The 16,584-nt window shown below is 42.8% G+C and overlaps 1 protein-coding gene across 1 annotated transcript in view; it reads right to left on the reverse strand.

The window, feature by feature from the left end:
* CCDC39 (coiled-coil domain 39 molecular ruler complex subunit) overlaps positions 1-16,584 on the reverse strand; it is a 119,104-nt gene that overhangs the window by 33,176 nt on the left and 69,344 nt on the right. Inside the window, exons 16-17 of the mRNA XM_073674972.1 lie at positions 12,736-12,842; positions 9,038-9,178 (exon numbers count right to left, since the gene is read on the reverse strand). Coding sequence (XP_073531073.1) covers positions 9,038-9,178; positions 12,736-12,842 — 248 coding nt within the window. The remainder of the gene's footprint in view (positions 1-9,037; positions 9,179-12,735; positions 12,843-16,584) is intronic.

Consider the following 16,584-nt stretch of genomic DNA (forward strand, 5'->3'; position numbering starts at 1 on the left):
TTTCAAAGCAACTAGACCTCTAATATGAGGCATACAGGTAGGTATAGATTTACATTTCTATCACCTGTATGCCCATATTAGAGGTCAGATAAGTGCCAGGGAGTGACAGATTCCCTTTAAACTGGACAGTCTTCATCCAAAACACATAAACTCTACTGTCTACAGCCAAGTCATCAGATACAATCGGATATGCTCCAACCTTAGGGAGAGACAAACACCTTGGTGACCTCAGAAAGATCTTTTTGAATTAGGGCTACCATCCAAGAACAATTGAAAACCAGATTGCAAGAGCTACCAGAATATCAAGGAATCATCTCCTACATTACAAAACTAAACAAAGAAGAAACCAGGTTCCTTTAGTAGTCACCTACAATCCAAATCTGGAGGTGCTAAGGGGAGCTTACCAGAGCTCCGTAGCCGCGCAGCTCCCTCATACTTCTCCTGACTTCAGTCAGGAGAACCCGGCGGCGTACCTCTCCTCGGTGCGGGGACCCTAGGAGAGACAGGATGCTGCAGACTGCTGCAGGGATCGTATGAGAGGTAAGTATGACAACTTTATTTTTTTAAATAGAATTAATTAAATGGGAGTGGGAGGATGAGCACATGGAGAGTGGGAAGAGCACATGGAGAATTGGAAGTGGGGGGTGGGAAGAGAGCATAGAGAATTGGGAGTGGAGGGTAGGAAGAGCACATGAAGAATTGGGAGTGGGGGGATGAGCACATGGAGATTGGGAAGAGCACATGGCGAATTGGGAGCGGGAGGGATGAGCACATGGAGAATTGGGAGTGGGGGGTGGGAAGAGCAATTGGAGATTTGGGAGTAGAGGGTGGGAAGAGAACATGGAGAATTGGGAGTGGGGGGAATGAGCACATGGAGAATTGGGAAAGGAGGGTGGGAAGAGCACATAGAGAATTGGGAGCGGGGGGTGAGCACATGGAGGAGTGGGAGTGGGGGGGTGAGCACATGGAGAATTGGGAGTGGGGGTGAGCACATGGAAAATTGGGAGTGGAGTGGTGAGCACATGGAGGATTGGGAGGGGAGGGTGGGAAGAGCACATGGAGAAATGGGAGTGGAGGGTGGGGAGAGCAAAGGGGGGAATTGGCAGTGGAGGGTGGGGAGAGTACACGATGAATTGAGAGTGGGGGAGAGTAAATGATGATGAATAGAGGGTGGGGGTGGGGAGAGCATGGACATGACATAATGAATTGGGGCAGAGGGTGCATGTAAATATAATGAATCGGGGGAGCAGGAGGTACAGAGTAGGGGGCGTTGATGATGCAGGAGTGTGACTGGTAATATATTGGGGTAAAGAGTACAGGTTCTAATTAATTTATATATTAGGTGGGGAAGTGGCTATTTACAGTTAGTGGGGCACAGGGGTGGATAACTATTTTATATTTAGAATGGTGGGCTGCATAATGACTAATTATATATGGTGGGTGCACATCTGTATTCAGCTGTGTAATGTAAAAGTTGGGGAATGTGCTCTAGATAACTGTGTTATTTTATGCATTTTATGCATTTTCATGGCTGAAAGAAGTGATGGCGGTCTCTGCTGGATGAAGGAGAAAAGCGAAGATGAAGGACTTCACCTACAGCCGTCACCGGTGAGTCAGTGTGTTATCTGTACACTGACACTATATATGTACAGGGCTCCTGTGTATAATGTCACTGGTGATCATTGTATTACCTGTACACTCACATTATATACAGAGCTCTTATGTATAATGTCACTGGTGATCACTATATTACCTGTACACTTACATTATACACTGTATAGAGTTCCCATGTATAATGGCACTTATAGTAATATTAGTATTGTGTTTTTTTATTAATGATCAGTATTGTAGTATTCGGTCACTATGTGGTGGTAATATGTGGTCCAGTCATGGTGTGGCGGTATTTGTTCCTTGTATATGGTATTATTCGGTGACAATGTGGTGGTAATATGTGGTCTGGTCATGGTGTGGTGGTATTTGATCCTTGTATGTGACATTATTGGTCATTTAAAAAAATGTATATGACACATTCCCTTTAAAGAAAAATAAATAAAAATATACCTAAAAAGAGTATAGGATATTTTAAGAAATGTTTTTTTAAAGGTTAGAGTAGAGTAGGACCCAGCCAGAAGAATCTACCTTATCGTGGTGGCGGCTTTAAAATCTTTTGGCCGAAACAAACGTTGCTGGCTATGTGTGTGATCTGGTGTTCGATGCAAACTGGTAATGTGTGATTGGTGAGGACGTGGTGCAGAAGTGGAGTTTTCCAAGAGTGGGCGGTGGAACTGTAGATGGTTCCAGGGATGGAGGCATAGCTGGGGTGGAGTCTGGGTGGAGTTTCAAGGGGGCCAAAAATTTTGCCAGTATGGGGCCCTAAAATTCCTGGTAGCTGTCCTGCATATATCTACAGTCCTATAGAGTAATAATTTGCGTGCACTCTGTCAGAAGTGGAGGTGCTGATGTAATAGGCAGCGAATGCCCCTTAACTGTAGAGGATTAATTCATCGCACACTCAAATGTCGTGAATGCAGAATACATTTATTAATAAACGGACAATTTATTCAAACCAAGTTGCAGGGCGACAGTGGTAGACGTTTCGGCCACAATTTCAGCCTTAATCATTTAGTTGCTTACTAAAAAAGAAGAACATACATGGTGTCAGCGCCAAATTTGTAGCATCATATTCAAAATTGCAGGCATGTTACAGAGAAGTATGACGAAGCGGTAGGGGTGGAGGGGAAGGCGGGGTGGAGGGGAAGGCAGGGTGGAGAGGAAGGCGGGAGGGGAGAGGGGGGAGGGGTCTCTAACTCTCCATACTATATATTTTGTAGATTCACGTGGCCCTACACCACTATTGGACCTGGTTGAGGTAACCACCCCAGACGGTATAATCATCTCACTGGCACAGCATGGGTAACATATTTAAACTGTAAGATCTTGATATTGCATCCCTCTTCTTTCCTGGACTTTAGTCCTATTTCAGACTCTAAACAGTTTCAAACCACCCATACAAGTAAGAATAAATTCCTCTTTTATCTACTATATACTGTTTATGGTACTTCTACCCTGTTCTGTGTATATACTGTATATACTATACTTAGGAACTATTTGTGTAACCCCAGCAACCCCCCCCCCCTCGTCTTTCCATTCCTCAACACCCCTCCCCCCTCTCCCCTCCCGCCTTCCTCTCCACCCCACCTTCCCCTCCACCCCTACCTCTTCATCATATTTCTCTATAACATGCCTGGAATTTTAAATATAATGCTACAAATTTGGCGCTGACATCATGTATGTTCTTCTTTTTTAGTAAGCGACTAAATGATTAAGGCCGAAATTGTGGCCGAAACGTCTACCACTGTCGCCCTGCAACTTGGTTTGAACAAATTGTCTGTTTATTAATAAATGTATTCTGCATTCACGACATTTGAGTGTGCGATGAATTAATCCTCTACAGTTAAGGGGCACTCGCTGCCAATTACATCAGCACCTTCACTTCTGACAGAGTGCACGCGAATTATTACTCTATTGAACTGTATGAACTCTTGTGTGTCTGCACCTGTCCCCCAATGTTGACTGACACGTTTGCCTATGACGATACGACCAGCAACAGCATATTAGCACTGGTCACGAACTCTAACGAATTCCTCAAGACTCTGTCTGAGGAAATAAGGAGTAGGTATTACGAGAGGGAAAGATGAAAGCTCGTTTCCTATGATCTACACTCGATAACCCTAGCCGAGTACCATAAACAAGGGAAAATCTCTAGGGGGCTGAGAAGTCAACTCCGCCCATCCCTATTTGCAGACAACCAAGACTATTGCGATAAATTCAGGAAGATCTTAAATAAATGCTCACTTGATATAATTGTATTAACAGTTAATTTTTTACAGAAGGCAATCGAGGAAGCAGGAAGACCATCGCTGCAATTGAAACACAACTGTCTGCTAACCTATCTTCTACTGATTAGAGCAACCTAAAATCCAAAACTGACAAAATTCTCCTGGACCATCAGAGAAACCTTCAAGAGCGGAAGAGACAAAAGTTCCAAAGAGACCACGACGACTACACCAATAACCGTGTATATAGATGGAACGCATCCTCAGGCACCTATACTCACAGACCCTACCCTGGGCAGCGCAACATGGGGTCCTTCAGCTCGGGCAGCGACTCCTCAACAGGTGCAAATGGACAACCTTTTTTATGGAAAAATCGCAGAGGACAACCACGCACTGACCTACAAGGAGGTCGAGGAGGAGGAGAAAGGATGACAACCCGGTCCAAGGTAAGGCACCTAACCTGGTAAAGAACATCTCCAACTATACCCTCACTCCTACCGAACTCTCAGTCCTTCAGGAGGGTCTCTCCTTCTGTCCGACGCCTAACTGGGACTCGTTCCAGCTAGAGAATAACCTCCAGCTGTTAGAACTCTCCTGTTAGGTTTTTTTTAGTTTGCTGGTCACATGACCATTTTTGCCTATTTAATCCGGCTCCGCCCTCCTGGTCTTGCTGGACTTCATTGTATTTACTACTCTTGAGCTAGCTTGGTGCTCTGTTGCCGTTCTCTGTTAGTTTTGCTAGGTCTTCTGACCTCTATCTTTTTTGTTGTGTGTTTGTCTTTGACTGCTACTATTTCTGCTAGGAGGTGTCCAAACTTATCCCAGTCCCTAGTTCTTGTAGGGATCCCTCCCTCACATCTATAGGTCTTCGTTCAGACTAGCCGAGGACTTTAGCGGGTCTGATCGCAGGATCAGGTTCCCCGTTACATCGTAGGGATCTAGTTTAGTTCTATTGTAGGGACAGTTCTCCAGTCTTTCCTTAGTCCCTGTAGCAGATCATAACACCAGCGGTTCTACAGGACTATCCGCCTAAAGACTCATTTTGGTGTATCTAACGAGACCTCCGTAAACAGGGCACCTCCATCCGAGGGTTCCCCTGTCCCAGAGCTCTCTATAATCACTCTGGGATTGCGTATCACTAGTCCTTTCTGTCCTCCCCACACCAACCATGCAGCAAAAACAACGATAGGACTCATTGAAAGGGACATAAAAAACCTTATACACGAACAACGACTCGGCATTTTCCCTACACACCAAAACCTAACGAATGAGGAAAAACACGCCCTTAAGTCACTACAAAGCAATAAGTCTATAGTCATTAAACCTGCTGATAAGGGGATGCCACAGTTGTTATGGACAAGTCATCCTACATCAGTGAAATTAATCAACAACTAGCAGACACCACTACCTATAGACGGATCAATACTGACCCCACACCTACTATCCATACTAAAATACAAGAGACACTGACTAGACACCTCCATCTCCATACAATAGACTCCAAGATGGCTACATTCCTGACCAACCAACATCCGGTAACACCTGTATTCTATACCTTACCAAAAATCCACAAATCACTGATCAACCCACCCGGCCGACCCATAGCAGCCTCCACTGACTCCATTCTCTCCCCTCTGGCCATCTACCTTGAGAAAATCTTAACCCCCTTGGTCAAGAAAACCAGATCCTTTTTACTAGACACCAGTCAATTTTTAGGTATAATTAAAAACTAGCTGGCCTTACCTAGAGGCAGTTTGTTGGCCAGAATGGACGTATGCAGTCTATATACCTCCATTACCCATGACAAAGGCTTGGAGGCCTCCTCCTACCTTCTCACACAGTATGACCTGTCGCCTGCCTCTGTCCAATTTTGCCTTGAACTCCTGTCACTAGTTCTCTATGAGAACTTCTTCATGTTCAGAGACGAGTTTTTTATACAGGAACAGGGCACCGCAATGGGCTCGAAAGTAGCACCAGCCTATGCTAATGCCTACATGCATAAATTTGAAGTTGACTATGTCTATTCCAATGAGCTCTTCCTAAGACACTGTACCGCCTACCACCGCTACATTGATGACATTTTCCTCATTTGGCAGGGGTCAGCGGAGACACTCTCTTCATTCCTAACCACCCTTAACTCTACCAGACCAGAATTACAATTCACACTAAATTATAATCCGCAACAAATCTCCTTTCTGGATACAATGGTAATCAGCGAGGATAATGACACCTTTACAACCCACCTTTTTTCTAAACCAACCGACTGCAATAGCTTATTGCATTACTCAAGCTGCCACTCCAAGGCCACTAGGGACAGCCTTCCTCGTTCCCAATTCCACAGGGTTAGGCGAATTATCTCTAACCTCGACACCCTCCCCCTACGCCTTGAGGAGATGTAACTTAAATTTCAGGAGAGGAACTACCCTAGTCGACTCCTTTCAGATGAAAGATCTAGAATACCGGAACCCAGACCTACCCAATCCCCCTCCTTCAAACCAGAGCGGGTACCCTTTGTTCATACCTATCATCCACTCATGTCCAAAGTTCACACTACCATAAAGAAACATTGGCCCCTCCTCACCAAAGCATATCCCAACATTCCAGCCTTTACCGCTCCGGCCCTGATGTGCACAAGGAGAGCCCCAAACATCAAGGACAAAATCATTAGGGCTGACATAGGGAGCCCACGTACCACCCCTTCACAACGGCTACTGAGTACCCGCAGGTGCGGGACCTTACCTTGTCTGAGCTGCGCTGCCTGCTCTAATGTAATCAAATCAGACAACATTACGCACCCCAGGACCGGTAAGAGTTACCCTATCAAGGGATTTCAAACTTGTGATTCCAATTTCGTCATCTACGTAGTTAAGTGCCCTTCTCTATGTGGGTGAGATGACACAACATGTGAAAGACAGCATTGCAAGACACAAATCAACCATTAGATGCAGTAAAACCTGGTTACCACTACCAGACCATTTTTCAAAAGCGAAGCACACTGTAGCACAACTCCGCTTTCAAGTCATCGAACATGTCCCAAGACCTAGGAGGGGAGGTAATCATGTGAAATTAATAAAGCAACGGGAATCATATTGGCTTTATACCCTGCAAACCCTTGCACCTAATGGTTTGAATAGAGAAATAGACTGCATTTATTGACTCACTGGTTTGTTCCCTCCACAGACACACTGAATCCATCCTGCCCCACTGGTGAGTGTCTAAATCCTTCCGTATAACGTAACCTGTTTTTAATGCTTTAAGGTGCTCCATCAACCACCCATGTGACCATCCAATACTTTTTAATACTATTTAATTGTGTCGCGGCTACACTATCACCATCCTTGCAGGCCATCCCTTATTTCTACCATCCAGCACTGACTCATTAATCTATCTACTATTATATGCCATGTACTATGACCATAATGACATGTGTATCATACCGTGCCCTAGATATATATATTATGCCTCAATGCAATACACCATATACCTCCAAGCAATTTTAAATGCATTTATTCAGCGCTATACTTTATAGCCTGGTCCCCTGCGCATGCGCCACCTTTTAGTCTCCCAGACAACTGCCTTACACAATGGGAGCGGTAGCGCCATGCCTGTAAATACAGGCAATGCCGGGCCATCCAATCACGCAGTGCGGGGTCGGCGGAATGTCACTTCCGGTGGCACGCCCCCTACCAGTGAAGCACTTCCGGTCCAGCATTCCCCGCCGGTATGTAAAGCGCAGCCTCCTCACTATGCCATCCACCACGGCCAAAGCAGGGCGTAGGAGCGCTGCTATACCCATCCACACCACCAATGAATGCCACTATCTCTCCTGGGAACTACACCCTGACGGGACAGGGACTTCATTTGACTGCATGGTAAGCTACTGATCAGCCAGCATAGGATGGGCTACAAATGCTACTATAAATATACAACTATCTTTAACTCTCCATACTATAATTTTGTAGATCCAAGTGGCCCTACACCACTATTGGACCTGGTTGAGGTAACCACCCCAGACGGTATAATCATCTCACTGGCACAGCATGGGTAACATATTTAAACTGTAACATCTTGATATTGCAGCCCTCCTCTTTCCTGGACTTTAGTCCTATTTCAGACTCTAAACAGTTTCAAACCACCCTTACAAGTAAGAATAAATTCCTCTTTTATCTACTATATACTGTTTATGGTACTTCTACCCTGTTCTGTGTATATACTGTATATACTATACTTAGGAACTATTTGTGTAACCCCAGCACCCCCCCTCCCTCGTCTTTAATTTCCTCAACACCCCTCCCGCCTTCCCCTCCACCCCGCCTTCCCCTCCACCCCTACCTCTTCATCATACTTCTCTGTAACATGCCTGGAATTTTAAATATGGTGCTACAAATTTGGCGCTGACACCATGTATGTTCTTCTTTTTTAGTAAGCGACTAAATGATTAAGGCCGAAATTGTGGCCGAAACGTCTACCCACTGTCGCCCTGCAACTTGGTTTGAATAAACTGTCTGTTTATTAATAAATGTATTCTGCATTCACGACATTTGCGTGTGCGATGAATTTATCCTCTATATCTACAGTCTTGACGTCAGGTTGTGCTGCATAGTGCACAGCACTCAGTCATTACGTATTGATTGGTGGTTAGTAAGGGTTAAGAGAACTCTCCAGGCAAACTAAGTTGTGTGATATCTAATTCACAGTTGGGAGGGCAGTACATGATTTAATCCTTTCCTGTCCTTTGACTCATGCCCCTTTCCAGGCCCAGCACCAGACATAACAGTGTATTTTGCCTGCAGCGTCCCTTTTATGGATGTTGCAGAGAAGCTACATTGTATGTTTGTTGCCTATATAGTGAAAGTGAGTCAAAGGTGATGCTTGTCTATAAAATCTAATAGGTGTACTACAAAAAGGGTTGCGTTCAATAACTTCAATTAACAATTTGCTGCAATTACATTCTTTTGAAACTGGCTTATTAATGCAGCATTAAGTTATCCTTTTATATGGACTCGTGTTTAAGTTTTACTTGGAAAGATAAAGGTGTTTTCTAAAGATTTGATGTAAAGTTACCAAGGTAAAAGATTACACGTTGAAGCTTTTGTGAACAGAAAAATCATTTGAAACAAAACGGATCCTTGTAAGAAATCCTGTCTCTGTTCTGTAGAGAGTATAAGCCATGTTTCTCCTGCACAATTGTGGACATTAACCTGTTTTATGACTCTCTCCAACTTGTTCTTTTGATCCTCCATCTCTTTGTGAAGCTGTGTAATGCAGGGAAGCATATCATTCACCTTCTCCTGGTACGACGATTCCTCTTTCATCATGCTATCAAAAGTGTTTTTCATAATCTGGAATAAAGTAACAGTTTCTTTCTAGATCATATAGAGCCTGTTGTTATGGCTTTCAAAGTCTGGTTCGTCTTTCAACACTAAGAAGACATTTTATCAGCAAGTGTGTCTGTACAGCTGGATACAGCGCTAATGGGTAATAACGACAGGCAGCATTTATCAAACTTCATATTAATATATTTTTTGCCTTCTTATATATGTGACCACATGACAATTAAGATTGCCCTACATTTGCTGGGAAGTTTAAGAAGAACAGAAAAAAGTTAACTATTATGTGTTTAACTATTATACAATGTACTACATGATGTATACATAAACGTATAATTGATCAATGTGAAGGCTATCAATACCAATTCTGCTCACATCTAAAGGTGGCCATACACATTAATCTAAAGTAGATTAAAATGGACGATTTCAACCAAAATGCTCCTTTATTGCGTGAGATTTTACAATGTAATTGTCTAATAAGTAGGCAGCTTAGTTGAAACCCTTCCAGGTGATTTTTCATGACTGCACATTAGTTTTTACTACCCTTTCATTCAAGAACTCTTTAAATTTTTCTGTTGACAAAGCGTATAACCAAATTTGTGCTTCTTTTTGCAGGACTAGTTGTAGTTTTGAATCAGTACAATTATCGTATTTTTAGGACTATAAGACGCACTTTCCCTCCCCTCCCAAATTTGCATCTGATATGTAATGTAACTTACATTTAGATGGGGGGGCGGATCGGGGTCACATGAGGCAGGGTTGCCGCTGCAGGAAGCCGGCAGTGGCAGGAGTGGGGCGATGCTGCGGGCCCTGGGCTGGGAGGACGGGGAGGTGCGAGGCAGGAGCCCATTGATCTCCCGGGAGTGGGCTTCAAGAAAATATTGGCGGTGCGAAGCAGGAGTGGAGTCCCTGCTGCGCACATTGTTGTCCCGGCGGTGGGCTTCAGGAAAATGGTGTCGTGCATGCGCAGATTTAGATCTTGGCTCAATGACAAGCCGAGATCTCAATCTGTGCATGCACCGCCTCTGGCGCCATTTTGCTGAAGCCCACCGCCAGGAGATTAATGTGCACAGCAAGGACTCCACTCCTGCCTCGCACCGCCAACATTTTCCTGAAGCCCACCGCCGTGAAATCAATGGCTCCTGCCTCTCACCGCCAGGACACTCCCTCCTCCCAGCCCAAGGCCCACAGCATCGCCCCACTCCTGCCACCAGCTTCCTTGCCTCTTGTGAACCAGCTCCACTGTCGCTGACCTCCAGTAAGCTAAATTCGGACTATAAGACGGCCCCCATTTTCACATAAAAAATGATTTTTTTCTCCTATTTTCCTCCTCTAAATTTATGGTGCGTCTTATTGTCTGGTGCGTCTTATAGTCTGAAAAATACGGTATGTTGAAAGTAAGCTTGTACTTTTTTAATAGTATTATTTTAAATGTGAAACAAATTTGGAAAGTCGTAAAAAAAAATGTTTTTCTTGTGTTGCCATTTTTCAAGACATGAAACATTTTCATTTCTTCATCAATGGAAAGGTGCTAGGGCTTGTTTTTTTACATGAGCTGACATTTTTGTTGATACTGAATTGGGATACGTATGACCTTTTGATCGCTTCTTATTGTATTTTTTTGCATGTATGATGCATGTTCAGCTCCTGAGCCTACATCAAAGACTGGGACCAGACATTGGACGTAATAGTACGTCTAATGTCGGTAAGGGGTTAAAATGTTCTGCCAATAGTCCTAGTCAAAATTCAATCTTTTCCTTGAAAAACATTCCCAGAACATCCTCAATAAGATAATTTGGACCATTCATTGAAAAGGAATGGTCAATTTGAGAAACTGTAATTATCAATATGGAGTAAAATTTATTCATTCATTTGTTCAACTTTTGTTTAACCAGTAATCTAGTTTTATTCACCTGTGTATCGCCACCGTTAGTGTCATTTCTACTCTGGCACTCTATATATTACAATCCTCCTCACCCTTGCACTGGTTCCCTTTCTATAGCATATCCATTTTAGATTTACCAGCTAACCATTTAATGTCTATAGGGGCCTCCGTACTCTTCAACGATAGATGTCTTGAAATGTTGACACAATATTTTTGTTACCAGGAAGATGAGCGCTACCAAAAGTGTGTACTATATGTACACAGTTTTTACATTCTTTTTCAATCCTATATATAGAGGGAATTACGTTCATTTTTTTTCACCATTTTGGAATCGCTTTTATACCTATACAAGTAATTGCTAATAATGTTGTATACAGTTTTACATTTATAATTCTTCATGCTTCAGTCCTAAACTACTTGTCAGCTCTTTGATCCTCTGTGTGCATCTTCTATTGAATAATGAGGGGATCAGTAAACCACATACACCGTCAGGTGGGCGACATTACACTGTTTAAAATGATACCTTTGTTGATGAAATCCGTCCTGTGGTTCTTTTATAATCTTTATTTTCATTTCTGAGATAATGATATGCTCTTGGGCGGCCCTTGGGGAGGGGCTTTATGTTGTGCTCTGCTTACATATTCATATGTATAGCTTCTGACAGGTCACTGTGCCTTCAGTGACCTGCCTCCTATTTTAAATACTGCCTGTGTAATCGTGGTACACAAGAAATTCGCCTGCAGCAAAACAGCCCTGCCATCCGCACATGCGAAGTAGCACCTCTCGGTTGCTGAGAGATGCTACTGTGCAAGCGATGTCGGCGGCGCCACATTGCTGCAGGCAAATTTCTTTTTCCCCCAGCAAAATGGTGCAGTAGCATCTATCGGCAGGCGATAGATGCTACTGCGCACACGCAGGCGCCATTTTGCTAGAGGAAAAATAATTTGACAGCAGCAATATGGCGCGGCCAGCCGCGCATGCGCAGTAGCATCTCTCGGCAACCTAGAGGTGCTACTGCCTCAAGTGTGACCGGCAGCGCCATATTGCTGCAAGCAAATTTTATTTTTCGTCCAGCAAAATGGCGGCGCTTGCACAGTAGCATCTCTAGGCAACCAGGAGATGCTACTGCGCATGCGCGAGTGGCGGGGCTGTTATGCTGCAGGCAAATTTCTTGATGTGTACCACGATTCCACAGGCAGTATTTAAAATAGGAGACAAGTCACTGAAGGCACAGTGACCTGTCACAAGCTATACATATGAATATGTAAGCAGAGCACCAGATAAAGCCCCTCACCAAAGGCCGCCCAAGAGCATATCATTATTTCAGGAATGAAAATAAAGATTATAAAAGAACCACAGGACATATTTCATCAGCAAAGGTATCATTTTAATCACTGTAACGGAGCCCACCTGACAATGTATGTAGTTTACTAAGCACAATCCAGCTGACAGGTGCGCTTTAAAATGCATGGCCCCCTGGTTCTTTATATCCTGAGGTATAAGGCACTATATAGTAATCATATACAGTGCAAAGCTAATTTATACAAGAAATTATACAAGTGCAGCTAAGCTGCTAAGCATGTCAAGTTTGATGGCTTCCAAACAGAAACTACTCTGGAGAATAATAGAGGCTGTAACTTTTAGTCAAAATAAAATGCTTCAAATTAAAACAAAGAAATCTTACCTGCGTGTCTTCCTGAATCTCCTTTATCTGTCTCCTCTTGTACCTATATTTTTCCTCAGCTGCTTTCTTTTGCTCTTCTAGTTGCATTTTTTCTTCATACTCCTCACCTAGAATTCAATAATTACTCTCCTTTCAACAAACATGGCTTAAATCAATAGTACAAACAAATGTAAGAAACATTGTAATACATCTTATCAGAGAAATCTACTTCTTTCTCCACTTATCAGTTACTTCTTCCTCTCCTCCCTTTTCTCCTGAACTCATCAACCACTCTGAAAAACAGCTCAAATCTGCCTTGGCAAAAACAAGACTGAGAAACAGCACAGTGAGGTGTCAGGTTACACCTCCTATTGTAAATTATGGAGAGAGAAGGGAGAAATGAGGAGCACTCTGTACAGTTAGACACACACGAACTTGTGCTGCAGCTTTGAGAAAGTTCTATACATCATTACAGTGCTGGATTCCCAGCCACACAGCTCAGTACTGCTGTATAATATCTTCCATGCTAATGTAAATTGTCTTCCATGCTGCTGCTGCTTCCAAAAATGTGCTACAAAGAGCAGGAATCTGTTTCGGTGTGCTGTGTACAGGAGACATCATAGAAACTAGACTCTTCCCAACAGATCAAAGAGAACTGAAAATTAGAGAGAGAGCCTATAGAGGGGAAAACTGTTGAGAAATGAAGAATACAAGACATTTAATGGTGTTATTCCTCATGTGCACACATATGACAACTTATTTTGAAAAGCTACCTGAAATGACAGGCTTTAAGTTTATGATGTATATAGTAAGCACTTAAAACAAAAATAAACCTTCACATAGCTTTATGAAGGTTTGCATAGAGAACATGTTTCACAGGGGGCTGTGGCCTGGCAGCCAAGTAACATGGCTGCGTGAGTACTGAGCTCCATCTCACCCAGAGGCTAGCCAGCAACTTACTCAGCACCTACTCTATTTTTATGGTTCTTTCACCTAACACCCGGCATGATGACCCGCGGCAAATAAAGCCAGAAGGGCCAAGGAAAATTGGAGTTTTACTTCACAGAAGACCGGAGCAAAGATGGCGTTAAGGCCTCTGTTCCTACCCATGCCTCCACCGGCAGTGAGTCTTCCCCTACGATCCGGACCTCTCTAGTGGAGCCGCGCTCCCTGTCCATAGTTAGTACAGGGCCCCCGGGTCCCTCCCTGCAGCAAAATCATTCACCAGGATCAAGATATAGTCCTGTCGGGGAGGCGGAGGGATATTTCTTCTCCTTCGGTCAGTCCAGCCAAGCAAAGGCATAGGCTGGAGGAGCAGCTGCATGCGTCAGAGGGGGAGACACCTAACACTGTAGCATCTAGCATATCAACACCACTGGAACAATTTACCACTTCAGAGGCACCTGCATCAGTCAACTTACATAGAGATATGCTGATAGCTTTCAGCAGTTCTATGCAAAGGGACTTTCCATTCTATTATTGCCTGTTCAAACTCTAACCAAAGAACTTGATAAGAGAGTTACCCACATGCAACAAAAAATGGGAGATTTTGCCAAATCACATAAGCTGAAAGATGCATACAATGAACTCTCAGATGAGCTGGAAGTCATACAAACCAAATTAGTGGATTTGGAAGACCACTCTCACCGAAACAATGTAAAATTGCGAGGGATACCTGAAGAAGTGCTTCCTCAAGATCTGAGGGGTTACCTTCAAGGGCTGATCAAAGCAGCTATACCTCATTGCTCTTCAATCAGCATTGCTATTGACAGAATTCATAGGGTTCCAAGCTCTAAGCATCTCCCTGAATCAATGACTAGAGATGTTTTGGCCCCCGTTCACTAATAAGTCTTCTTTAAATTAAGGAAGACTTATTAGTCTTTTCTAGAAAAAAAGGGAGAACTTTCACCCCCCTTACAACAAATTAAAATCTTCTCAGATGCTTCGGCAGCTACTCTCCGGTTTCGCAGATTATTGACCCGCATTACTTTGGCCCTGAGAGAAAACGAAGTGATATATAGATGGGGTTTCCCACTTAAGCTCCTTATAAATTACAGAGGACAGTGGCACAAGGTTGACCCATTTTAAGAGGGAGAAACCCTCATGCGCAACTTGAACTTTACAATAACAAAACCTACTCATCCCAACAGATCCCACCCACAACTAGTGGACAAAGGCTGGTAACTTTCATCAACAAAGAACAAGAGCTGAAGATAAACTCCTTTACATCTGGGTAGAGACGGATTTGTTTACCTTTATCGGTTAATCCCACAGAACTATTCACCTTCTGAGTCACTGATTTGTCAGTCACACAGAATCAGCAGATCCTTTGGTAGATCTACTACTTAAATGTTATTGTCGGTCAAGTTATTGTTTTGTTTTTTCATGTTTTCTTTTTTTCTACAGGCTAATTCTGATTTTATGGTGATTCTCAGGAAGACTGGTAATGATCTTATCTATTTTATTATGGCCGGTTGCAGATTTTATCTGGCTTCAGCATTTTCTCAATTATAAAAATAGTGGTTAAGATATGTTCAATGAATGTTAATGGTCTTAATAGCCAACACAAAAGATCTTTAATGTGGAGGGAGGCGGTTTTCTCTAAGTGTGACATCTTTTGTGCCCAAGAAACACATATTATTCATAAAGATGCTAGTAGATTGCGACACCCCCTCTTCGCACAGGTGATACAAGTCAATTATAAGAAAATACAGAGAGGTGTAATGCTGGCTATCAGCAACTCTGTGGCTTTCTCTTCATTAAACGTAGTTTCTGATCCACAAGGAAGATACATAATTCAGATATGTTCCATCAATAATGTAATATATATTATTGTAGTAGTTTATGCGCCTAATATTTCTCAGTGAATTAGACTCCTCAACAAGTTCCAAGAGATTTTTCCCCCACTTTGCATCTCTAATAGTGATGAGCGAGTATGTTTGGTTAACCCTTTCGCTGAGTATACTCGGCCGAGCACCGAGTATTTATAGAATGCTCGGGCTTTAAGTTTTCGTCACTCCTTGAACAGGATTTGCGACTGTTTGACAGATTTAATACATGTGAGGAATGCCTGTTTTTCCAGCATTCCTCACATGTATTAAATCTGTCAAACAGTTGTAAATCATGTTCACGGAGCGACGAAAACTTAAAGCCCGAGCATTCTATAAATACTCGGTGCTCGGCCGAGTATACTCGGCGAAAGGGTTAACCGAACATACTCGCTCATCACTAATCTCTAATTAACAAAAAAGACCTATATGACATATGGAGAATCCAACATGCGAATGAAAGAGATTATTCATTTTTCTCACACGTTCATAATATATACTCCTGCATAGATCTATTTTTAGTGAGCAGATCGTTATTAGATAATATTGTACTTTCATCCATAGGACTCATCACATGGTCAGACCATGCTCCGTTGATACTGCATGTGGAGAAGAGACACTCCTCCCCTCCCACTTATCTTTGGAAAACCTAACTCGTACCTTTTGTCTTCTCCACAAAATGTTGAATACCTTCAAAATAATATGCAAGAATTTTTCCAAATAAATGCTAAATCAGTAGATAGCCCTTTCTCCCCGTGGAATTCACACAAAACATATATGCAAGGGATTTTTATTAAATTAGGTCATAAAATTAAACGAGAAAGAGATAAAAGATTCAATGAAACCCTTTCAGAAATTTAGGACTTAGAAGTTTTAAATAGAGACTCAATAGAGAAAGAGCTAATAAACTACTTAACCTTTGAATCCAATTGAGAGACTGTTTATATTGTATAAATATTAGAAAAATCTCCAAAAAATAAAAGCCCAGTACTACTCCCAAGACAACAAAGCAGGGGAATTATTAGCGAACAGATTAAAATCT

This window comes from Phyllobates terribilis, unplaced genomic scaffold (genome assembly GCF_046119375.1).
Source record: "Phyllobates terribilis strain yellow unplaced genomic scaffold, ASM4611937v1 Scaffold_3__8_contigs__length_932513732, whole genome shotgun sequence".
Taxonomy (NCBI): Eukaryota; Metazoa; Chordata; class Amphibia; order Anura; family Dendrobatidae; genus Phyllobates; species Phyllobates terribilis.